The sequence below is a fragment of the Lissotriton helveticus genome, chromosome 1_1 (assembly GCF_964261635.1).
Source record: "Lissotriton helveticus chromosome 1_1, aLisHel1.1, whole genome shotgun sequence".
Lineage (NCBI taxonomy): Eukaryota > Metazoa > Chordata > Amphibia > Caudata > Salamandridae > Lissotriton > Lissotriton helveticus.
This window is the reverse complement of record NC_136057.1, coordinates 28,504,712-28,531,873: the sequence shown is the minus strand read 5'-3', so window position 1 is coordinate 28,531,873 and position 27,162 is coordinate 28,504,712. Positions and strand designations below refer to the sequence as shown.

The 27,162-nt window shown below is 45.9% G+C and overlaps 1 protein-coding gene across 1 annotated transcript in view; it reads left to right on the top strand.

Annotated features, from left to right (window-relative positions):
* Nucleotides 1-20,231, top strand: part of LOC144767019 (membrane-spanning 4-domains subfamily A member 8-like) — a 278,123-nt gene extending 257,892 nt beyond the window's left edge. Inside the window, exon 7 of the mRNA XM_078650671.1 lies at nucleotides 20,136-20,231. Coding sequence (XP_078506797.1) covers nucleotides 20,136-20,231 — 96 coding nt within the window. The remainder of the gene's footprint in view (nucleotides 1-20,135) is intronic.
* Nucleotides 20,232-27,162: the final 6,931 nt, after the last annotated feature.

Genomic DNA, 27,162 nt, shown 5'->3' with positions numbered 1-27,162 from the left:
CTCGACGTCGACGGGCGACGTTTTCTCAACCCAGAGCCCTGGGGAGACCGGGAACTGGCCGTGGACCTTCCTCTCGACGTCGTGGTCATAGCCACTGACCCAGACGGAGATTTAGGACGAGAGCCGGACTTCCTGCCCCTGGGGGGCCCCCCAGAGGCCTCGGCATGGGCAGAAGGAGCCCCTCCTGACCCACCTCGAGCCTTCAATCTTCTTTCTTCAAGTCCCTGAAGTCTGATTTTTCTCCTGTCCTTCAGGGTCCTTCCAGATAAGCCTCTACAGATCACACACTCCTCAGGGATGTGGGAAGAGGGAAGGCAGAGGATACAGACCTCATGGGGGTCTGATTTGGCCTTCTTCCTGGAGCACTCCGGGCATTTATCAAATAATGCAGGCATTATTTCACAACAAAAGAGTGCAGAAACCCAAGAAGAAAGTCACCAAAGTACTCTGAAAGCACAAATCGAATTTAGTGTAAAAAACACCAAAAAAACCCTTGAAAAGGGAGAGCTCAATGCTCCAGGGTCCTGCTTGCAGGAGCCGGAATAAAGAACTGAAACTAAGTTGGACCTGCTATGCATTCTGGGATACTGAGAGAAGGTTCTGGAAGGTTCCTTAAAGGCACAGTATCCTATTTAAGCCACATAATGGCACCCTATGGGGCTTGTCTGTCCAGGTTCTTCTCTCTATCATTCCTGAGGGATTTTGCTGTTAAGCAAGGGAAATCTGTACAGGCTTTGCTGTTTTGTGGATTTTGTGGTGGAATTTCTAGTTGAAGTACTGGACAGTGTAGCCTTTTTTGGCTGCATTATCTGTCTTTAAATTCTCTCTTAAGTGTCTATGCATTTCTGCATTTTTTGACACTGTAAGAGATTATTTTTGATTGCTCCGGGGTCCACGCACATGGGCGGGACTATTCACTAGATTATGACTATACACAGAGATCCCCTACTACAGAATTTCCAGCGCACAAACAACGGACAGCCGAGGTGGACCGGACCTTATCTGGTACTTCTTTCCACGAGATCAGCGATTCGGGTGGAAGGCAAAAAGAACTGGGTGCACGGGACCCATTGTAAACGGGTCCCTCTGCCCCTTCCATACGACCGGTGGGTCAACGAAGGAATTGCCGACTCCGAGACAGAATCCATACCTCGTTTCATCCCTTTCAGCGATGCACGTTTAAAAGAAACTGGTACCGAAAAAGAGAGTGATCATATTTTACAAGGATTTGTGCCACAGTCTATGCAGTTGGACACTACCGAACCTGAGACATTGTTTGAAGACCACACCGTGCCAGGAAAACGACGGTACAATTTAAGGTCTAAACGAAGAGACTAAATAAAAACGAACTAATGTGATTTCCCTTCCCCCAAGAACTATTTTTTTGATTTTTCAGCTCTCTCACTCTCAGGAAACTTGCTCATTTTTGATTTTCGAACCGCCATCCGGTTCTGCTGCTAGGGTCGCGGTTGAAGGCTGGGGAGTGCAACTGGGGACGTTTAGGTCAACGGTTCTGGTTGGTCCAAGGGAGTTACCCCGGACTGAACAGAGCGCACCCCCTGGCAGAACCAACCTACCACCGCGGGCAGCAACTAGAGGATGGAGTTTCCTAGGGTAAAGAGACCTACCAGACTCACAAACTTTGAAAGACAATTATGCACTGTACTGGCCAAAAGAAGGTTTTTGTTAACATGTATTTTAATGTTGTGTAGCATAACGGTGTTTTTGACTGGTTATACCCTATTCGTATTCCAAGTTACTTTTTCAAATGACACCCGGCCACAGCCTCCTCCTACTATGTCTCCACACTACTTTCACCCTCTACCTGAGCACGAGTCTGCAAGAAGACTCGAATTTGTAAATAACTCATTCATTCAACTTCTACACCAACACCAGTCCATAATGAACACATCGAACTGTTGGATATGTGGACTCATGCCGCACATGACTGATAAGGGTATCCCATACTTCATCCTGCCATTCAGCTATTATGGTTCTCTGTGGGCTTTTCAGACCATGTTCCTGTTCGCCCTAGAACCATACCCAACCCGTTCCGTTGAAAGCGATTCCAGTAACAAGGCACTAGTAGCAGGGATAAGAAATATGAGTAGAGAGTTCGACACATATCTAACGATTCCCAAAGATGAACTCACTCCATACACTCGTTGGAACGTAACTAAATATGGGGTTTACCTGAGTAAGAGCCAGACAGCAAAGAAATCCCGCCCAGTTTGGATAGTACCCAACCGAGGTCACTTATGTTTACAAGGTATTGGCAGGGATCCCAAAGCACAATTAGGAAAGAGTATATGCACGGAAACCTATGTGTTCGCTTTTCGAACTTCCCCTATACTATTAGCAGCCAAAGGCACGTATTTCGTCTGCCATGACCAAGCTCACACCTGGTTGCCCCCTGACTTCTCAGGTACATGCTTTATCGCATTTCTGCTGCCTCCCACCTACACGGCCAGAGCAGATTACCATCGGACAAGGACAGCTAGAGGTGTCGTGAGTAAAGACGACACCGCGGGTCAGGAATTCGCTGACTTCGCAAAGGGTTTTCTGCCATTTTGGGGGCCTATGGTGAACAGCAGGAATATTTGCTAGTTATCGAGGATAGTTGAATCCGCCGTGAGTACAACGGCCGGAGCTCTTGGCAACTTGACGACCGAACTTCAGTCGGATCGACTTATGACCCTTCAGAACCGAGTTGCCCTAGATATCATACTCGCCGATCGTGGTGGTGTGTGTAGAGTGATCCAATCCAGTTGTTGCATTTTCATCCCTGATAACGCACCGACAGTGTACCAGGCCATCTCTAAGTTACACGAGATATCTGGTTCCCTTCACGTAGAAAAAGGGGACTGATCCTTACTAGGGTGGTTCTGGGGACTGATCGCCACCTGGGGATGGAAAACACTGATCTTCATTGGGATGATCTTAGCACTTCTGTTTATGTTCTGCCTATGTGTACAGTGCGCTCCGGCACTATGTGGCCTCTGTGCTACCTCATGTGTACGGAAGCCTGTGTCAAGGGACGAACTAAGCAACAGAATGATGCTACAGCAGCATCTCCACGAATTCCTTCATACAGATTTAGACTCGGATTAACATGAATCATTGCCTTATATGAGGGCAAAAGGAGGGTCTGTGGTTCTGAAATTCTGGACCCTACTGTTGTCCCGGTATCGAGGCCCGATATCCGTGTCCCGAAACATCAACGTACCATGACGAATTTGGTGTCGACGAACCGATAATGATTAGGACATCATTCCTATGCATTTGCGTCATGATCGAGGCATGCTAACACCCCTAAATCGTAGTTTCCGTCCCAACCCCCAGACTCCATTTTGTAAACGGTATCCATCTTGTGTCTTGCCCTCATGATAAGTCAATTAAAGGTCGAGCTTGATCTAAAATGACACGTCCACCTTCCCTGACTTCCCCCTGACCTGTCCCAACTGACTCCCTTGCCTCCAGCCAAACCTGTTTAGGCAGCTCCTCGCCCAGTGGCCAAACCCGATAGCATCAATGTACAACATACCATAAACCATTCACCGCGCACAGATCATGTTTTCTACACACATACACACCTGTCCACGCTCCCTGTTTATGGACAGTTTTATGACTAGGAGGTGCCTTCTTTTATTGGGGCTTCACCGATATCTGATGGGAGTTCCGGGCCTGGCTAGGTAATCTATCACGAATTGGACATCTAAAATACGGGCTTGCCTACATGACTTCGCTCTTTTGTATTATTGTAGAAATATGTGTATAGCCATATCGTAAACTCAAGAATTCTTGCTTGCAGCTATTATTTTTGTATATAAGGAGAAGGCTGGTTCTGTAAAAACGAACAGTCTCCTGAGAACACATGACCCGTGTTTGTCGTGCTTCTAGGACACCTGTTACTTGGTAGCTATCAATAAAACTTGATCTCTGACTCGACTAGAAGACTCCGTGTTTCTGTGGTCCGGAACAGGGAGAACTCAGAGGTCTTCGGGTGTTATCCCCTGGCACCAAACGGGTTCCTAAAAACCCGTTACCTGAATATGTCGCTTCTCCGTGCTTTCCAAACTAACGCAGAGCGACGCAGCAAAATGACTTGCTGCACCGTGCTGCGTTACTTTGTAGTAAATCTGCCCACAAGTTTTTAATATCGACCAGCACTTACATCGACTATGCAGTATCGACACCCAACACATCACAAAGGTCAGTAGATGTGGAGTATAGAAGAGTACATCTATTCTCCATAGCTCCTTACCTTGAAGATAGGGTGGTACTCAATATTCGGAATCGATATACGTGCAGGTCGGTATTAATGACCTGGATATTTTGACACACAATTATTAAGAAGTATGCAAAAAAGTGATGGATGGAATGCTTGAATTAATCTCAGCCACTGGTAACTACTCGGGCTGCATCCGAGTCTAGTGTCATTATGCGCGCCATGTCACCTCAGTATGGACCCAGCCATATGCAATCTTGACCCTGCTCCAATAGGAACGGTTCAGACCGAAGTGCCAGGCCAGGACCTCCCTGAACCGGATGACAAGCAATCCAAGACACAATTAATAAGGGCCTCATGAGATGCAATGAAGCCACTCCACAGCACAGGAAATCTAGGCCTGTTAGCAACAGCAACTAGTTGATGCTCATTTTGCAGCTTAGAAATATGGTCACAGTTTCAGCACCTTCATTTCAATTTAAAGCCTGATTACTAGTTAGGACCAGTACTTAATTTGAGTCGGTGGTTTCCAGTGCTCGGCACCTGCACTTAGTTGTTAAGACCAACACTTTTGACAGTCTGTCACATGGTGGCGCTGTTTGTTTTATTTAGAGATTCCTATGGCTTTGAGGGCCTATAATAGTCTCAATTGTTACACTTGTAGCAGTGTGATGGTTAGTAGTTGTGTAGGTGCTGTCATTGGAAGCGCTGGCAGCGGCAATGAGCGGTGCAAGCACACGTGGCCTCCTGACAAGAGCCCCGGCACTTTTTAGCAAATTAAGGCTGGTAGGGTAACACAATTTTCATAATATCGGTGCTATCACAACATGTTTGACCATTTCGAAAATGAGGATTTATGCTCATAGTCGATATTGAAATAAATAAATACCAGTATTTGTAAAGCGTGCAGCGACCTCCGAAGTGGTGTCAAGGTGCTGGGGGCCCTCGGGAAGATTAAGCCAGGTATTGCCCGGAGTCACATGGTGTTGGGCTAACCTGCCGCCGGCACCGGGGATCAAACTGTGAACCCCATAGTCCGAAGTTAGGCACCCCGGCCGCTGACCCACACCTCTTCCACTCTTACGCTGTGTTTAGTTCTGTTTTCAAGGGCCTTTCTTTTTCAGTGGTTTTGTGCCACAGTCCCAGTTGTTCTTGCATTTCTAGAGTGCTTTGCATGAATACCAGTTACATTACTCAAGGACACTCATTTTTGTGTTTTTTTTGGTATATTATTGGAAGAGAACGCACATGGTGTTGGGACCAATAAGTTTTTCTTTTCTAAAAACAAACCTCTGCTTTGTTGGTTCATACAGACCTACAGAGTTCACAGCAGTGTCAGCGGTGAACTCTAAATGTGGTTGGTAGCGTAAAGGCAGAGTGGCAGAAGTAATGTCCTCCACCACCCCGATTGCCTTTACTCCATCCACAAAAGTTGAAATCAGGCCCTAAGATTTTTATTTCTTGACCTTTAGCATTAGAGCCAAACCTACCTTTAAAACCCTTCATCAAACCCGCTGTATGAATCCCTAGGAACTATCTCAGTGTGGTTGTTATTTCCACCCTCTTTCTCCTCTCCTGGAGTCCTTCACAAGTAATAAGCCTGCAACTTCTCTTTACTGGGAACCATTGGCCCCATTGGATCACTTGACTCTCTCAAGGGAGCAAACTAGAGAAGCCCAAGGCCTACTCAGGGGAGGTGGTGTTGGCTGGTACCCCCAGCTCACTGCTACACAACAGCAAGTAAATCATTGTCCAGTCGGTGCTTTGTCTTATAAAGTGAAAAGTACTTTATTACACACATACTACTAAATACTGCACATTAATTTACAAATATCTACAAACAGACAGTTGAAAATACCTTTGGTGACACTAACAGATCAATTGGCACCCTAGCAAGCCATGACCATATAAACATAGACACAATATCGTAGGGTGCAATTGTAAAAGTCTGGCCTACTGGTTTGTCAGGTTATCACCACAACTACAAAAATAAACCACATTACCAGATTACTCTGATGGTACCATCTCACAATGACTTTCATTAATATTAATTAGACCCACTGGGCCCCATTCACAGAATGAATTTAAGACTCAATCCTAAACTTACTACTATTTTGGTACTCACAGAATGCACTTACTACTTTTGGCATTCACATAATGAACTTACTACTTTTGGTATTCACAGAAGTTAGGATTTTGTCTTAAGTTTGTCTTAAGACAAACTTAAGACAGACTTAAGACAGACTTAAGACAAAATCCTAACTTCTGTGAATGCCAAAAGTAGTAAGTGCATTCTGTGAATACCAAAATAGTAGTAAGTTAAGGATTGAGTCTTAAGTTCATTCTGTGAATCGAGCCCACTGTTCCTGTGAACACTTGAATAAAACATTGCTAATTCAATCACACACGGACATTAGTCCTTTCTCTATTTTTACACTGCTGCCACTTCCACTTTAGGACCAACCAACAGAGTGCCCTACACTCCATAGCCTCTGTGCAAAAGGGGTGCTTAAAAACACAGGGCAGGATTTAATCGCTGGGAGACTGATGGAAGCTTTTCAGGAAACATCTAGGGGGCTGCTCTACTCCTGGCAACCCCCCAGAACACTTGCCACCATCATTGGTAGTACCCCTGTTCTTCATCATAAAGATAAAAAAGGCACATTTCTCAGCCCTCATGAGGACTGATGGGGTGTTCTCTCACCCAGGTGCTTAAATGAATGAATGATGAGCGCCTCGAGCTTTATTACATGTTCACGTAAAATAGAAACAGGAGTCGTTGCAGAATCAGGTATGACTCCCCATGCCGCATATAAGCGTTGAGAATCTCTGATCACATGACCAGAAATATAATAGCATTGTATCTTCAGCGCAATAGATAGTAGATTCTGATCTCAAATTAATGTGGGAGGATCCGATTGGTTGGAACTTGCGTAGGGCTTAAATTCTGCAGAACTCAGCTAAGGAGAACTACCCGAACTTGGGAAAGTAGAGGGTAAGAGGGGTCAGAGAGGTGGTGAGGGGAACTAGGATCCAGTGAGTCTGCAGTGAAGACAGGAGGGTTCTTGTACATTTTGCCTCATGTAGGGAAGTCCAGGGGGGGAGCTATCCATTGTGGTAGGGGTCTGTATGGGGCCATCTCCCACTGGCCCTTCTGGACCCTCCTTGGAGGTCCCCTGTACCATTGGTGAGGACTGCTGGTCAGGGCCATCAGCTGGCGAGAGGGATTCATCAAAGGTCCGGTGTCCAGTCAACCTAGCCAACAGTACGTCACAGATATGTGCTATTGGTCGGGGTGCAGGCCCTTCACCTCCTCCTGACAGAGGGCCATTCCTTCTGCTTCCGCCCATCACCTGAAGGTGCCCTCCCACTAGGGAGTCATGGACGGGGGTGAGGGGCTCTTCCAATTCATCATGATGGAGCGTTTAGCTAGGGTAAGGGCCATGTCTAAGAAACAAAACACTGTCTTGTGTTTCTTGGGGCGTCTAAGGATTCCTAGGGCACAGACCTCCTAGGTGTCGATTATGGTTAGCCCTCTGGCCCTGTCCAGGTAGCATAAGATGCCCTCCCAGAATGGATGACGCTGATACAGTCCCACAATATATGGCGTAGGTGTGCAGCTAGGGTGTTACATCTGTTGCAATTATCCCAAGATCCTGGAAAGATTCTTGAGATCCATTGCGGAGAAAGATAGGCTCTATGGAATATGTAAAATTGGCTCAACTGGTGGCCAGAAACCTTCGGGTAGGCTCGTGCCCTGCCCTCTCCTTCTCATGAAGGGCGCTACCAAAATCGGTCTCCTATGTATCTCTCAGCTTATGTAGTGAGACCTGTGTCTGTGCCGCAAGGGCTCCGGCCAATCAACTGATCAGCCTATGGCCATCCTCGAGAGTATATGGAGTGTGGAGCAGTGTGTGGACAGCTGTTTCTGAGTCCTGGAGTCCCCCGAGGTCTCTGAGTGCCCCAGTGAGCACCGCATAAGGCTGTACTGGAATATCAGGGCTTCGAAGAACAGGAGCTGTCCATTTTGGAAAAGATCTCCCACTATGTCTAAGACCCCCCGTGTCCAGGTTCTCAGTCTGCCACTGGTGGAATGGCCACTGCGGGTTCTCAGGCCCACCAGGGAGGTAGCCAGTGTATAAGAAGCCTGTGGGTGAGTGAGTTGTGAGGCTTTACTTAGGTATCTCCAAGCCACCTGCAGGAGGCATGGGGAATGGAGCCACCAACTTGTGTTGTGTAGCGCGAGAGATTAAGGGGTGAACTGTGCTGGTGTCTGTCAAATAAGGTCCTGCCAGCCAATATGCGACCCATTGCAGTTGGGCCGCCAGATAATAATGCTCGAAGTTAAGCGCTCCTAGTCCTCCAGTATCTGGGAGATGTTGCTACTTCGGCAGGGCAATTTGTCTCCTCGAGAAATACCAAATAAATTCTGCCAGGTGGGTGTGAAGGTTCCGGAAGAATGAACAGGGGAGCATGACCGGGGGCTTTACAAAATAGTAGGGAAGACGTGGGAGCATCCCCATTTTAGAGACTGCTATCCTACCCATGACAGGCAGCGACAACAACCTCCAAAATAAGGCCTAGGAGTAAAGGGTCATCACTGCCAACATCAGATAAGCGTCTAGCAGATCAGGGGTATAGTGAAATATCCAGATTCCCAGATATCTGAAACAAGTGGGTTGCCAATGAAACGGTCCCATTCCAATGTCCAGTTGTTATGGTCTTGCGTCGAGGGAGAATATGAACATAGATGACTTTTGCCAGCTTGCCCGTAGGCCTGAAAGAGCCCAGAACTCAGCTAGGAGGTGTGCAATGGAGGGGCAATTCCGTGAGATGCCCGAAGCTAAAAAGTCCATTGCCCGCATAACGCAATATTTTTTGGGCTGTATCTGGAAAAGGTATGTCCCAGTCACCGCCTAGCTGTAGAGCTCAAGCCACCAGGGGCTCCATTGTCAACGTGAGAAGAGAGGGGGGGCAGGGGGCATCACTGCCCCCTCCCCCTGCCTACTGGGATGGGGGTCAGATAATTGCTTCCCATAGCACACCCTGATTGTCGGATTTGTGTAGAGGAGGTGGATAATCCAGATAAGGTAGTCAATCAATCAATCAATCAATCAATCAATCAGAGCACTTGTAAAGCTCGCTACTTACCCGTGAGGGTCTCAAGGCGCTGAGGGGACGGGGAGGGTGCCGCTCCTGTTCGAAGAGCCAGGTCTTGAGGAGTCTTCTGAATGCGAGTAGGTCTTGGGTCTGTCGTATATGGGTAGGGAGGGTGTTCCAGGTCTTTGCGGCGAGGTAGGAGAAGGATCAGCCTCATGAGGTAGTGCGATGGATTCGGGGGACAGCGGCGGGGGCAAGGCTGGAAGACCGGAGCTGGCGGGTGGGGGTGTGGAATCTGATACTGTTGTTGAAGTAGGCTGGTCCGGCGTTGTGGAGTGCTTTGTGTGCGTGGGTGAGGAGCTTGAAGGTGATCCTCTTGTCGACGGGGAGCCAGTGTAGGTCTCTCAGGTAGGGGGTTATGTGGCTGCGGCGGGGGACGTTAACGATCAGTCGGACGGAGGCGTTTTTGGCTGAGATTCCTGTGTAGAGTGCGTTGCCGTAGTCCAGTCTGCTACTGACGAGGGCCTGTGTCACAGTTCTTCTCGTTTTGGTCGGGATCCACTTGTAGATCCTGCAGAGCATGCGGAGGGTGTTGTAGCAGCAGGAGGAGACGGCGTTGACCTGTTTCGACATGGAGAAGGAGGATTCGAGGATGAAGCCTAGGTTGCATGCATGGTTGGTGGGTGTTGGTGCAGTTCCCATTGTGGTCGGCCACCAGGAGTCGTCCCAGGCTGAGGGGGTGGGTCCGAGGATGAGGACCTCTGTCTTGTCCGAGTTCAGCTTCAGCCGGCTGTTCCTCATCCAGTCGGCGATGGCCTTCATTCCGTTGTGGAGGTTGGTTAGGCGATGAGTGGGTCCTTGGTGAAGGAGAGGATGAGTTGGGTGGCGTTGAAGTAGGAGATGATGTTTATTTATTTATTTATTTTTGATATTTATAGAGCGTGAACAAATGCCCGTGGGCGTCTCGGCGTTATAGACTTAGTGCGTGACTCTAGGGAGCATGACAGAGCCAGTCCATTGTTAGTTCATGCTGTTCATGTTGAGGTTGTGGTGGCGGTCCACTTGTGCGAAGCTGAGGGATGAGCCCTGGGGGACGCCGCAGATGATGTTGGTGGCTTCGGAACAGAAGGGTGGGAGGCGGACTCTCTGGGTTCTGCCGGAGAGGAAGGACGTGGTCCATTCCAGGGTTTTTTCGTGGATTCCGGCTTCTAGGAGGCGTGTTTTTAGAGTGCGATGGCAGACCGTGACGAAGGCAGCCGACAGGTCCAGGAGGATGAGGGCTGATGTTTCGCCATTGTCTAGTTGGCGTCTGATGTCGTCTGTGGCGGCAACGAGGGCTGTCTCGGTGCTGTGGTTGCATCTGAATCCGGATTGGGATGGGTCTAAGATGTTGTTGTCTTCCAGGTGGCGGGTCAGTTGCATGTTGACGATTTTCTCTACGACCTTTGCCCGGAACGGGAGCAGGGAGATGGGCCGGAAGTTCTTGAGGTCCTTGGGGTCCGCTTTGGGCTTCTTGAGGAGGGCGTTGATTTGGCGTGCTTCCAGCTTTCCGGGAATGTCGCTGTTTCAAAGGAGATGTTGATGACCTTCCGTAGTTGGGGAGCAATGGCTGCGTCTGCTTTGTTGAACACGTGGTGTGGGCAGGTGTCTGACGGGGATCGGGGGTAAAGCCTTGTTCTGAAGAACTCTAGTATGCTAAAGAGGAACTCCCAGTAGAGAAAGTCAAATGCTTTGTGTAGATACAGGAATAAAGCCATTGCCCCGGGCCAAACCTACCATGCAGCCTCTATAGTTCTGTATAGGCCGCAAAGTTTAAGAGATAGATTTCTGCTTGGGACTAACCCATTTTGACCTTCGTGAATCAGCAGCGGGAGTACCTGCTGAATACGGGTAGCTAGGATCTTGCAGAGGATTTCATAATCCATATTTAGAATGGCTGTTGGGTGATTGCAGGCCATATCGGTCATGGCTTTTCCCTGTTTCGGCAAGGATACCAATGAAGCCTCACGGAGCCCTTCCCAATGACAATCTTGTAAAGTTTCATCAGTTTGGGAACTGGGACACCAGTGAAGGTCTTGAGATCTACAGTAGGTTGTCTGCTGTCTGTGGAGTCATACAGGAAGGGGGTGGAAGGGTCGTTGAAGGGGATGAGGTCGAAGAGCCAGCATCAGAGTCCACCGATGTGGAGCGGGACGAGACACTGGTGGGGGGGGAGAGGGGGATGTACTGGAAGGCAGCTGATTATCCAGAGCCACCTGGCAAACACTCCAGACTTGATCTGGGGGTCCTGCACCCACTCTCCTGGAGCTCCATTTTCAGCCCCTCAATAATGCTGCCTGACCCCCCCTTCCTGACAATGGCCTGCTCGCAGAAGGAGTCATGGTCTCCAATCAGTCCAAAGCATCTGAAGCAGCTGTGAAGCAGTGGGTGTTGTAGTCTACATTTACTTTCAGGTTGGCTGAATAGAGAAGGGCATACCTGATTCCCCGCTCGCCAGCCGTCGCTTAACCCCAAGAAAGAAAGCTCGATGTCTCTGTAGTGCCAAAGTGTAACCTGGGAAGATAAAGATCCTTTGGTTATCCTGCAGAAGGGAGTCTGAGCGTATTGCCATTTTAAGGATTGCATCACAGTCTTTAAAGGGGAGGATGTTCACTACTATCGGGTGGGGGCGCGCCCTTTCCGAAGGATGCTTTCCAGCACTCTGTGGGCTTTTTCTTTTGAAAGGAATGGGGTAAGATCTTGGGGGTTAGTAGGTTCTTAAACCGGTCCCTAGATAGTCAACTATATTAGGACCTTCACTTCTCTCAGGCAGTCCCACTATGCGGATGTTACTGCAGTGGACGCATCCCTCAGCATTGATCTGCTCGGGGAAGTCATTGAACTGCTAACGGAGGTCTGAGGTGGCGGGTTGTAATTCAGCGTAAAACCAGCTCAGAGCCCATTATCCAGCTGTACAGCAGCAGCTTATCATAAAAGGCGAACACTGGCGGTTAGCAAACCCAGTCCATTTCCACAGAATTTACTGTGACTGAGACTTAGGGCCTCATTACGATGTCGGGTGGAAACTTTCTGCCCAACACTGTATGGAACTCACAGTAGGTGGTTCCGCCCGAACGATTATGATGCGACCGAACACTGTTCAGTCAAGATCCCATTGTTCCCTATGGGAGCCTATATTCTGCCCGACAACACAGGCTCCTATGGGGAAAGGATGTGTGTCTGTAAAATCCTGCACCCTATCGCAGGCACCCCATTGTGCCTATCACACAGTGCAGGGCTTTACAGGGGGGTCCCTTAGGTACCCCCTAATCCCCCAACCGGAGGCTGCAGGATGAACGGGTCCTGCTAGGGGCCCCCAAAGTCACTTTCCAACAGTCTTTTCATGTCAGACAGGCAGTCTTGAAAAGGCTGTTGTAAATCGACATCATATTTGGTCAGAACCGATTTGGGATGATCCCGCGGTTTACTTTCTGACTGTGAACATCGTAATCAGTTGGGCGGATTGTAAGTCCACCGAGTAGGTCGGAGAGGTTCCTATGCGGTTTAGGGAATTCCAACTGTCGGACAGAGGCTTTCCCCCCAACATCGTAATGAGGCCCTTAGTTAGTGAGACTCACTAACAGTAAAAGTCCAAAACTGGTTAGTCAATAATTGAATAATCCAGCCAAGCCCCTCTCTCAGTACGGATGTATGACGTTTCAACGCATGCTTTTACAACGCATGTCATTACGACGCAGGTTTTACAACGCAAGTCGTTACAACGACTTGCGTTGGGGGGTGCTGGATAGTGAATAGTTTAATTTACTATTCCAACTCCAGTCCCCGTGGATAGTAGGGAAGGTGTTGGATAGTAAATTAAACTATTCCCTATCCTAGAGCGCCCCCCAGCGCAATGCGTTGTAAATGTAAATGTACAGGAATTTATATAGCGCAAATCACCAAGCGGTTTCTAAGCGCTTGCTTAGGGAACCCGTCCTGGTATTCCCCTGTGAGATAACCCCGGCAGGGTATCCGCAAGGTGAAAGCCAGGCATCCCACCGCGAGGGGCCGTTGTGGAGATTAAGCAAGCTATTGCCCAGAGTCGCAGAGTGTGAACCCGTGAATCGAGTAGGCACCGGAGCGAGAATTGTCGAGTCCATGGACATTTTAGGACTCAAGACCCCGCCGAGCCGGGAATTGAACCCTGGTCCCGGGCTGACCTCTGCTTCCAGGTCTGCCTCCTCTAACCAGTGAGCCACACTTCACACTTGTAATAACATGCGTTGTAAAAGTTGTGTCGTAATGGGAGTGCGTTGTAAAAGTTGCGTTGTAAAGGATGGTCCCCCTCAGTACTGGTTCTTAAAGTCCTTTATCTGATGATCCCATATGGTGTAGCAACAACTATGCTGTCAAGCCAGACCTAAATATACTGTTTGCATGTCTAAGCTGAATATACATTAGCAAATAGCTTTTAGAATCTGGGCCTTATGAAGCCCACCTGTCTGATTACTGTCACAACAGACATACTTTGTTAGATGTAGTCTATAGCACATTTCCATATGAAGTATAAATACTTGAAGTACAGCGGATTTTCATTAAAACCACTAGAAATCAATAGTTGCCTAATTATTTTCTGCTAAATCATCCTTCAGTTGTTTGTGTAAATATCTAACTCACATGAATACAGATTTTATGAGCTTTGCCCTTAACAGGTTTAGGGGATAACGATTATGTATTTTTTCAATGTACAGCGGTGGGATTTTTCAGTGGTCTGGTCTGCTGCCTGTGTTTGTGGACTTAAGCAGGATTGCTTATCATAACAAACAATGATCCATTCATTGATAAAGGACATACAGCCAGATTCATCAACGGGAATTCGGCTCGCAAAGGGCCAGATTCTGAGAATCTGGCCCTTTGCGAGCGCAATTTTTGCATTTGGGATTCATCATCCCAAATGCAAAAATCGCAAATTGCGAAATCGCTAAATTGCGAGGAATTGCATTTAAGGAATCTCAATTTGAGATTCCTTAAATGCAATTCATGAATCATTTTAGTATTGCGAAATCGCAATTTGCGGCCACTATTTACCGCGAAGTCAGACTTCGTGGTAAATAGCGAAAACTTAGAAAAATGCACTTTAGTGCATTTTTAGGTCGAGCTGGCGTTGGAGCGCGAAGCGCTCCCGCCAGCGAGACTATAGTCACCTTCCTCCCTGTCAAGGGAGTAACAGCTGTGAACGAGCCCGATACAGACCTGGGCACGAGCCGACCCAGGTCTGTGAACGCGCTTCAAGGTTGAGCAGCTTGTGCACGTTTGTTGGACGTCAGGCGCTGCAAGCCCGCCAGACCAATTATCCCAGCATGAAACTCTACTTCCTGAGGGCCACAAGACCAATTATCCCAGCAGGAGTCTCCACTTCCTCAGGCGCCGCAACAATTATCACAGCATGAGACCCACTTATCACAGCATGTCAACAGGCTGCTGGAGCACTCAACTATAATTAATGTGCAGTTGAGTGCTCCAGCAGCGTGGGGCGGCTCTCTGCATGCTGTGATAATTATCACTTTGGGGCCTCATGCTGTGATAATTAGGGCGGCATGCTCTATTTGCAGCACTGAACATTTTCAAAGAAGGCGAAGCAGCGACATTCATTGGAGACACTCACCCTCACGCCCTCACCCCCTCACCCCTCACACACCTCACCCTCACACACCTCCTCACCTCACACCCTCACCTTCACACCCCCTCACATACACTCACATACCCTTACCAGCACAGCAAAACACAACACAGCACAGCACAGCAAAACACAACACAACACAGCACAGCAAAACACAACACAGCACAGCACAGCACAGCAAAACACAGCACAGCAAAACACAACACAGCACAGCACAGCAAAACACAACACAGCACAGCACAGCACAACACAGCACAGCACAGCACAACACAGCACAGCACAGCAAAACACAGCACAGCAAAACACAACACAGCACAGCACAGCACAGCACAGCAAAACACAACACAGCACAGCAAAACACAGCACAACACAACACAACACAGCACAGCAAAACACCGCACAGCACAGCACAACAAAACACAGCACAGCAAAACACAACACAACCCTCACGCCCTCACCCCCTCACCCCTCACACACCTCCTCACCCTCACACCCTCACCTTCAAACCCCCTCACACACACCCTCACATGCCCTTACCAGCACAGCAAAACACAACACAGCACAGCAAAACACAGCACAGCACAGCAAAACACAACACAGCACAGCAAAACACAACACAGCACAGCAAAACACAACACAACACAACACAGCACAGCACGGCAAAACACAACACAGCACAGCAAAAGACAGCACAGCACAGCAAAACACAACACAGCACAGCACAGCAAAACACAACACAGCACAGCACAGCAAAACACAGCACAGCACAGCAAAACACAGCACAGCACAACACAACACAGCACAGCAAAACACAACACAACACAGCACAACACAGCAAAACACAGCACAGGACAGCACAGCACAGCACAGCAAAACACAGCAAAGCACAGCACAGCAAAACACAGCAAAACACAGCACAGCAAAACACAGCACAGCAAAACACAGCACAGCACAGCACAACACAACACAGCACAGCACAGCACAACACAGCACAGCACAGCACAACACAGCACAGCAAAGCACAGCACAGCAAAACACAGCACAGCACAACACAGCAAAACACAGCAAAACACAGCACAGCAAAGCAAAGCACAGCACAGCAAAACACAGCACAGCATAGCAAAACACAGCACAGCACAGCAAAACACAGCACATCAAAACACAGCACAGCAAAACACAGCACAGCACAGCAAAGCACAGCACAGCAAAACACAGCACAGCACAGCAAAACACAGCACAGCACAGCAAAACACAGCAAAGCAAAGCACAGCACAGCAAAACACAGCACAGCAAAACACAGCACAGCAAAACACAGCACAGCACAGCAAAACACAGCACAGCACAGCAAAACAGCACAGCAAAACACAGCACAGCACAGCAAAACACAGCACAGCAAAACACAGCACAGAAAAACACAGCACAGAAAAACACAGCACAGCACAGCAAAACACAGCACAGCAAAACACAGCACAGCAAAACACAGCACAGCACAGCAAAACACAGCACAGCAAAACACAGCACAGCAAAACACAGCAGAGCAAAACACAGCACAGCAAAACACAGGAAAACACAGCAGCACAGCAAAACACAGCACAGCACAGCACAGCAAAACAGCACAGCAAAACACAGCACAGCAAAACACAGCACAGCAAAACACAGCAAAACACAGCACAGCACAGCAAAGCACAGCACAGCAAAACACAGCACAGCACAGCAAAACACAGCACAGCAAAACACAGCACAGCACAGCTAAACACAGCACAGCACAGCAAAGCACAGCAAAACACAGCACAGCAAAGCACAGCACAACACAGCACAGCAAAACACAGCACAGCAAAACACAGCACAGCAAAACACAGCACAGCAAAACACAGCACAGCAAAACACAGCACAGCACAACCAAGCACAGCACAACCAAGCACAGCACAAACAAGCACAGCACAAACAAGCACAGCACAACCAAGCACAGCACAACCAAGCACAGCACAACCAAGCACAGCACAACCAAGCACAGCACAACCAAGCACAGCACAACCAAGCACAGCACAACCAAGCACAGCACAACCAAGCACAGCATAACCAAGCACAGCATAACCAAGCACAGCATAACCAAGCACAGCATAACCAAGCACAGCATAACCAAGCATAGCGTAATAAAGCACAACAAAACATAGCATAACAAAAAATAGCATAACAAAAAATAGCATAACAAAAAATAGCATAACAAAACACAAAAAAACATAGCATAGCATAACAAAACATAGCATAGCATAACAAAACACAACATAGCATAACAAAACATAGCCTAACAAAACATGGCATAACAAAACATGGCATAACAAAACATGGCATAGCAAAACATATAATAGCATAGCAAAACATAGCATATCAAACACAACAAAACATAGCATAGCAAAACAAAGCACAGCATAGCAAAACATAGCATAGCATAACAAAGCATAACAAAGCATAGCATAACAAAACATAGCATAGCATAACAAAACATAGCATAACAAAACAGCATAACAAAACATAGCATAACAAAACATAGCATAGCAAAGTATAGCAAAACAAAGCATAGCATAGCAAAACACAACACAACATAGCATAGCATAACAAAGCATAGCATAACAAACACAACAAAGCATTGCATAGCATAACAAAACAAAGCATAGGATATCAAAAAAACATAGCATAGCATAACAAAACAAAGCATAGAATAGCAAAACAAAACATTGCATAGCATAACAAAACATAGCATAACATAACAAAACATAGCATAGCATAACAAAACACAACATATCATAGCCTAGCAAAACATAGCATACCAAACACAACAAAACATAGCATAACAAAACAGAAAAACAAAGTATAACACACACAACCACACACACACAACCACACACACACAACCATGCACACATAACCACAACCACACACACAACCACACACACAACTATCTATCTATCGCCCTCACTCTATCTGTCTATCGATCTATCGCCCTCCCTCTATCTGTCTATCGATCTATCGCCCTCACTCTATCTGTCTATCGATCTATCGCCCTCACTCTGTCTATCTATCGCCCTCACTCTATCTATCGGCCTCAGTCTATCTATCTAATCGCCCTCACTCTGTCTATCTATCGCCTTCACTCTATCTTATCGCCCTCACTCTATCGCCCTCACTCTATCTATCGCCCTCACTCTATCTATCGCCCTCACTCTATCTATCTAATCGCCCTCACTCTATCTATCTAATCGCCCTCACTCTATCTATCTATCAATCTATCTATCGCCCTCACTCTATCTATATATCAATCTATCTATCGCCCTCACTCTATCTATCTATCAATCTATCTATCGCCCTCACTCTATCTATCGCCCTCACGCTATCTATCTATCGCCCTCACTCTATCGATCTATCGCCCTCACTCTATCTATCGCCCTCACTCCTATCTGTCTATCTTTCTATCTCGCTCACTCAATCTCTCTATCGCCCTCTATCTATCGCCCTCCCTCTATCTATCTATCGCCCTCTCTCTATCTATCTATCCCACTCACTCTATCTATCGCATCACCACAGCATCACTAAGGGGCACAACAACATCACTATGCGCTACCACAGGATCATTGAATGCCACAGCATCACTAGTCGCCACCACAACATCTCTCAGCCCCACCACAGCATCAATCTGTGCAACCATTTACCAACAACTGGGTCAAATATGATCTCTCAATGTTTCAAGCTTTATTACAACTGTCACAAAAAGAGGTTAGTATTTCACTTCTGTTCTTGGATTTTCGTCACAATAAAATACACTGAACATATTCTTCACAAAAGTTATTTACAAAAGTTTAAGCTATTGCCATTATAAATTACAATAACTTTTATTTAAGTATTAATTATTAAAAAAATTCAAAGCCATTGTTATTTGTAATATCAATACATCTAAGTCACGTGAATACAACACATATTGCATTACAAATGCTATAGGTGTCACAAGTTATAACTATTGGCATTGTAAATGACAAAGCTATTATTTTAGCTATTTTCAAAACCAACACATGTATAAAAAATGTGTCATTTACAATACCAATAGCTCAAACTTTCCTAATGCGAGACCTTATGCATTGCAAATGCTTGTTCTAAGTTGTATGTTACACACACACATGTCCTTTGGACATGTGTGTGCGCAACATCAGTCTACATTTTCATTTCAGGGGTGCTACAGGGTGTCCTTTGGACACCCCTGGCACCCTTGAAATCGCTTCCTTATTTGCGATCACTTTGGCCCATAGGAATGAATGGGGAGTCATTCCTTATTTGCGATTAGCAATTAGCTAATCGCAAATAAGGAAGCTGTAGAAATCGCATTTATTTGTGCGATTTCTACATGAATCCCGATTTGCGAGTCCTTAATAGCGATTCCTTAATAATCGCTATTAAGGACTCGCAAATCGGGACATTGATGAATCTGGGGGATAGATATTACCATTGGTTCCCACAAAGGGTAAGCGTGTGGTGGCAGGAGGCTCAGTGAGGCGGAAGACCACACTATCACTATAGGCTTATATCTGCATGAGGGCTGTCTCCTATGGCTCTGGGTGATGCAAAGCTCTAACTGTTATGTGGTCTGGGCCCTGGAACTGGGGGATTATACTGCTGGTTACCTGTGAAGAACCAGTTCTGCTTCGCTATCGGCCGCGTGACCCTAGTGTGCATCCTTTGCTTTGTACCAGTTCAAGACAAAACCAGGCAACATCAGCCACTGATTGATCAATCACTATAACTAGGTTGACGCTGCACAAGTACCTTAAGTGAATACAAGTTATCTGCCAGTTTTTGGCGATGAGACGTCTCCTGGATTTAAATGCTCTCCAGAGAAAACAGACCCCAATGGATCACTTTTTGGTGATCCGCTAAGATCCGGCACCTGAAGATGCTCCTCTTATTGTCTCTCTCCCTTCCTCCTTCTTCCACATGAGCAGAATCTAGCGATGGCTAGTTGTGTTAAGTGGCATAAACAAATGTAAAGATTCACTCATTACCTCATTCATCCATTCCTTCACATTCAGCTGGTTTTGAGTTCTATGATGACGGTGAATGAAGAACCATCACAGTAACACACCTGTTGTCTCTTGCTTACAGCCTATGATTATCATGCAGAGCAGCCCGGTACAAGATGCAGTAGTCCCTTCAGCACCGTTGACAGGAATGCCAGGGGCACAAGCACCCATGCCCTAGTAGTTACCAACAATGGTGCCCTCAACCTAGCCCACCAGGTACCTTCTGAAATCAGCGTACCCTTTGATGTGGAACCCAGCCAGTATCAACAGCTGCAGCCCAGAGGAATACTCATGCAACGGATGGTTCCAGCAAGTTTACTACTAGTAAAGCACCACTGTGGCACCTAAGAAGTGACATTGAAGCAGGGACAACTGGTTCCCATGGATCCTATAGCTAAGTGTTGGCAGGCCTTTTGCTAAACTAAATATTGGACAGGACTAAGAGAGACGTGAGCATGAGCATCCAACGTTGAGTAGAACCAACTGTAAAGACTTATGATGCGACTGCAATAGCCAGTAGGGAATAAATTGTCAATAAATACAAATCATTAAAGATTCTTTGCATTTTTTTGGTAGCCCATCTGGTGGTTGTGGTGGTGACAAGGAAGCGGAGTGAATGTTTAATGGTGAGTGGGGCAGAGCAAGTGGGAATACACTGTTTGGGGAGTTATGTTTGGTTCACAGTGGTCAGTGGGTTTTTGACCAAAATATAGAATTAAAAATATTGTGGGTGACAAATATTGTTGCCAGAGTATTCTGCTGTCAAGAAATGTATTAATACCAAAAAGGGGTATGGCTCTAATCAGTAAGGCTGAGCCCTATATACTAATCAACCAGAAAAAATGCCAGTACTGATACCTTAATCAAAACAACAATTTCTCAAGAATGCATAGACCACAACACAATGCATCTGAATGCTCATTAGTAGCTATTTATTCAAATGTACTCATTTTTAAATCTCCAAAAGTTTAATACTTTGGATATCAAATTCTGTACAAACAATGGGGATGGACACAAGGGATAGTAAAGGAAATTCACCCATATACATTCATTCTCACCAACTCACTCGTTTCACAATACACCTGACACATTCAACCTGCTGGGTGCTAAAACAAACGGGGGAGATTCAATACACCACTTGAGTAGCACCAGGACTGCCAACACGTACTATTTACACAGTTGGTTTTTCCTAAATACACCCTACACAGCTCCGTTTGACTGTACAATTATTCAAACTAATCACAACGATTAGGTGTAACACTGCCACAATAAATTAGCAAAAGAACAAGTTGGCAGAACCGATGGTCTACGCGTTTCAAATCCCTTTAATTCTTGGGATTCTCCTCAGGACCCAAAACAATTAGTTCACAGAGACGAGAAGTTTTCTTTTCAAATGTCGTTTCAAAAACTCTGCAACACCTCTATATGTGTCCCACAGTGTCCCTCTATGGCTGCTTTCTTTCATTGAAAGGACCCACTATCCACCGATGTGGGCAGCAGTTACCTCCTAACGCCAGCCGGCGCGGAGAAGCCTAATTTCCTTCCTACTCCAAATTGAAAGTTATCAGCTATTAAATGTAATAAGTTAACCCAATGTTACCCTATCGGAGAGGTAGGTCTTGCTGTAGTAAAAAACGAATTCAGGAGTTCTTTCACTACCAGGACATGTACACTTAAAAATACATGTCCATCTTTTTAAACACAGTGCACCCTCCCCTCTGGGCTGGTTAGAGCCTCCCCTAAGAGGGACTTATATGTATTAATGGGGAAGGTTGTGCTGCATAGTACCACTTTACCAGGGACTTACAAATAAATTCAATGTACTAATTTGGTCTAAGCCAATCCTACCATGTTTAAAGGAGACCGCACAAGCACTTTAGTGTCGATTAACAGTAGTAAAGTGTGCAGAGTCATAAAAGAACCAAAAAACGGGTTCCGAAAACAGGACGGTGAAGGTAAAAGTCTGGGGATGATCCTGCAGAAGGAGCCAAGTCCAACAACCTTCAAAGATGTCAGGAATATTTCCAAGATTAACAATTTTGTTGTTCATATTTTTCCAGAAGGCTGTATCATCAGTTGTTTGTGCAGATAGATTTATTCGATTTCGAACAATATCACAAATGTTTATTTTAACATGAATAAATCTACCTTTGGCTTCTTTGAGTGTCTACAACTACACCATCCTTGCGTCCTAGAGCTTGGGAAGACACAACATTACCAATCGAACCTTTATTCACTGTTGACAGGATTTTTCCATTTACATGGTTTCTTAGAGAATTATTCTATCAGCCTTATGATAGTGTAAAGAATCAATACCTTGATGAAGCCATATTAGTTCGATTTAGTTGACCACCACGAGATATAGGTGAATATTAAATATTTGACATCCAAATATGCCCACAATAAAAAAAAACGAACTAAATAGAAATGGTTCCATAGAGATACCACTTGAAAAAGGAATGTTGAAGTACAGAGGTAAGAAATAAGTAGATTATGGTACCTATAATAAAGATGTGTACAGCATTTATATTCAGGGGATTAATTGCTCAAACACACTTTAACTACATAACTTGGGAACTGAAAATTATAAGAGACTGCTACTGTGAAGATACATTTTATTTCCTTCCACCGTTACCAATCAAATTGCTCTAATTGCTTTTGGAATCAAAATCTAATGATGATGGCACAAAACTTTAAAAATAATTTGTCTGGGTTTGGATTGGTTAGGTTTACGATGAGAAGGCACTCAGTGAACCGTCTTTATTTCAAATTTCTCCATGAATTTTATATTGACTATCCGCTCTTTCGCAGGTTGTATGACCTTTTCCAGTTTTGCAAGTAAATAATAATTTTCTTTAATAGGAGAATTTTGGTTATTAAAGAGGTTATTTGCTCAAGCTTTTAGTAGCCTGTACCTTCCAAAAATGTTATTAAGCAAATCCTCGGGTGACTCAGTACCATTAGATGTGGAGAAGGTAGTGAAGAGGTGTGCTTCCTTTTGCTAGTTTGGGCCATTATTATATCAGTATTAGAAGCTGTCATAGCTAAAAAGAATGCAGCACACAGAGAAAGAGGAAGTAACGAGGAAAAATCATGGGCCCGATTCACAGAATGAACTTAAGACTCAATCCTAAACTTACTACTATTTTGGTAGTCACAGAATGCACTTACTACTTTTGGCATTCACAGAATGCACTTACTACTTTTGGTATTCCCAGAAGTTAGGATTTTGTCTTAAGTTTGTCTTAAGAAAAACTTAAGACAGACTTAAGACAAACTTAAGACAGACTTAAGACAAACTTAAGACAAACTTAAGACAGACTTAAGACAGACTTAAGACAGACTTAAGTTAGGATTTTGTCTTAAGTTTGTCTGAAGACAAACTTAAGACAGACTTAAGACAAACTTAAGACAGACTTAAGACAAACTTAAGACAAACTTAAGACAGACTTAAGACAGACTTAAGTTAGGATTTTGTCTTAAGAGAGACTTAAGACAAACTTAAGACAGTCTTAAGACAAACTTAAGTCTCTCTTAAGACTGTCTTAAGTTTGTCTTAAGTCTCTCTTAAGTCTCTCTTAAGTCTGTCTTAAGTTTGTCTTAAGTCTGTCTTAAGTTTGTCTTAATCTGTCTTAAGTCTGTTTTAAGACAAACTTAAGACAAAATCCTAACTGCTGTGAATACCAAAAGTAGTAAGTGCATTCTGTGAATACCAAAATAGTAGTAAGTTGTAGGATTGAGTCTTAAGTTCATTCTGTGAATCGGGCCCAAAGATATTTCTTCTAATTACACCTTAACTAGGGAGGCAAAGCATTTTAACGCATTCGCAGGTCTACCATTGTTGATTGGTAAATCTGGGAATGCGCCACAATCCATGGGTGGATTTGTGGGAAGACCCACGCTCCACCCATGGAATGCCCCCCTGGAGCAGTGAAACGCAACGCACTGATCTGAGTTGAGTCACTCTAGATTTATCAAGCCACTCAGGGGTACGCAAGATGACCTTGATTGGCCTGATAAACTTAAGAGTTGTGTTGCTTTTGCGCCCTGTTGCATGGTGCAAAAGTGATGAAACCCTTTGATAAATATGGCCCTTATTGTATTGTTAAAAAAGAACATAAGTGGCCTGCAACAATATACTTCGGGCTCTCACTATAATGAGGGAGTGGTACGGCGTTGCTAAGGGCGTGTCTGTGGCTTCATGGCTCCAGGCAGTTGATAGGCTGCGAGGTGAAGTGTACTTCTGGCCTACATCATGGCACCACCATAACACTGCCAGCACCTTTCAAGATGGCTGCTCTATTATCCGCAAGAAACACTGTTCGTCCGGACCAGGCCATCCCGGGAGAAGACTCTGTAGTAGGAGGTGATCAGAACAGCCCTACCTCTCATCATCATCAACAGCATTTGTAAAGCGCGCTCCTCACCCGTGAGGGTCTCAAGGCGCTGATGGAAAGGGGGAGCAGCTACAGGTCGAACAGCCAGGTCTTTAGACGTCTTCTGAAAGTCAGGAGGTCCTGGGTCTGACGCAGGTGGATGGGGAGGGTGTTCCCTGTTTTGGTGGCGAGGTGGGAGAATGATCTTCCGCCGGTCGTCATTCGGCGGATGCGAGGTACGGTGGCGAGTGCCTCTGTGTGGCGGACCATTTCAAAGGGCACTCCAGGGTCTGCCAGAGTACTCTGGAGCAAGCAGTTTATGAGAAAAGTATGTGAGCAGCTCAGGCTTACATTTATGTCACAGTAAAAGAAATCGAATAGTCGACAGGCAGATAAATAACACAATTTTGAAATACTGTGCCTTGACACAGGGTATAGGGCTGTTCCTGTACCAGATAACAGTCAATTACAAATTATGCATCAGAGATTAAAATACCCATATAATTAAAGTGAGTCTGTTCCAGTGACATGCTTGCCAGTCAGGGCACATCCAAAATATATGTGGGTGGGTGTTGCTCAAATGTTCCAGGGTGGAACCAATGATAGGAGGGTCAAGCTCTCAAGTGTGTTATTCAAATATGTCAGAGTTGTGCTTCTAGTGCTAGCCTGTGAGGGGTGACACTGATGCTCAAATATGGCAGGACTGCTCGCTGTACACGGAGACTACTCGCCGTTTGCTGGTGCAGGAGTAGGTACAGGGGCGGCTTAGTGCCCATGGTGCCAGGGCTGCTCGCTGTACAAAGCGACTACTCAGCGGGTGCTAGTGCAGGAGTAGGTAGGAAGACAGCATAGTGCACCAGGTGCCAGGCTGCTCGCTGTACAAGGAGACTACTGGTTGTTAAAACCCCTGAACCTGAGTTATGATCCCGCTAACGAAGGAGAGGGTCTTTAACAACTGGTATAGCTGAGGCACAAGGGCAATAAGGCTATTAGATAATTCCACCAATTGAGGGTAGAATGTTCTAAATTAGAAAGAGAGAAACATGAAGACAAACACTGGAAAGTGAGAGCTCCATTGAAGAAAATGGAGTAGCTCCGAGCTTATAATGTCTGTTATAAGCCCAGGGCTCTTCAATGGAGCTCTCAACATTCCAATGTTCTAATATAGCCTTGTAGCCCGCTGCCAAGGGCTATACTAGTTGTTAAAGGCCTGGCCTGACTGCGAGTGGAGCAAGGGTGTATAACAAGGGTGAGGGCCTTTAACAACCGGCATAGCCAGAGGTAGAAGGGTTATTGGGCTAATAGAACATTCTACTCCCAGAGGGTGGAATGTTCTAAATTAAAAAGGGAGAAACATGAAGACAAATATTGTAATATTGGAGCTCCGAGCTTATACCAGCCATTATAAGCCCGGATCTACTCCATTGTCTTCAATGAAGCTCTCGACATTCCAATGTTTTAATATAGCCTTATAGGCTGCTGCCGAGGGCTATACCGGTTGTTAATGGCCCTGCACCTAAGTGCGGCGAGGGACTATAATGAGGGTGAGGTCTTTTAACAACTGGCATAGTCTAAGGCAGAAAGGCTATAAGAACATTCCACCCACTGAGGGTGGAATGTTCTAAATTAAAAAGGGAGGAACATAAACACACACACTGGAATGTTGGAGCTTATACCAGCCATCATAAGTCCGGAGCTACTCTATAGTCGATGGAGTGCTCAATATTCCACTGTTCTAATATAACCTTGGTGCACGAGGTAGCGGGCTCTACCGGTCATCAAAGGCCCGCTCCAGTTCGGCTTGGGATTTTAACAGGGGAGCAGGCCTTTAATGGCTCCTGGCTTCTACCGGCCATTAAAGGCCCGGAGCATTCCATTGTTTTCAATGGAGCTCTCAACATTCCGATGCTCTAATTTGAGTTTAAGCAGTTTAGTTTTCACTTTTCTTTTCATTTAATGTATAAATACAGGTGAAAACATCAGATATATTAATCAACCAAAGACAATAACACAAATAAAACATGTTTAACACTTGCAGATTCCCCTAAATGTTAGTGATGGGGTCCAGATATTATTAAAAAAATGAAGGTGAATATTATGCAGTCTGTCTTCTTGCTGTTTATTTCAATAGCGCATCATTTCCGAGTAAAACTACAACCACCACAATCCTGCTTCCCTGGGCAGGAACAGGAAACACAAAGGAAGGACAACATCATGCACAAACAGGGACTGCCCCAATGGCCACTTTCACATTTGTCTCCTGCGACAGGAAACCCTGGAGGGGTGAAAGGCAGGCTCTGGCAGTCCTAAAGATCAACCAACTCCTCCCTCCTCCTTGAGTGACCTTTGAACTGTGGATAAGACTCCCTCTCTCTCGCTCGGCCTCAACTGTCTGCAGGTTCACTGCACAGGTCTGAACCCTGCCAGGACGTCACTGTGGACCGCCCCCCCCCCCACTGGGAAGGGCACCCACAGCCCGCAAACCAGAAACAGAGCTCCTTGTGTGATCTTCGACAATTCCACCCAGGTTGTCGTGCCTTAGTTTCATGCAAGTGTGTTCTCCGAGTCCTGGATGAAGGAAGGAGACGCGTGGATCCCCGCTGACACCTCGGTGTTGTTATCTCCTGTTGTGCAGGAATTCTGCCCTAAAGTGATGTTTCTAGAGAGAGAGCCCGCCGCTCGTTGCAATGCTCGTGTTTTCCTGCAATGGGAGTTATATAAAGGAAAAAAGGA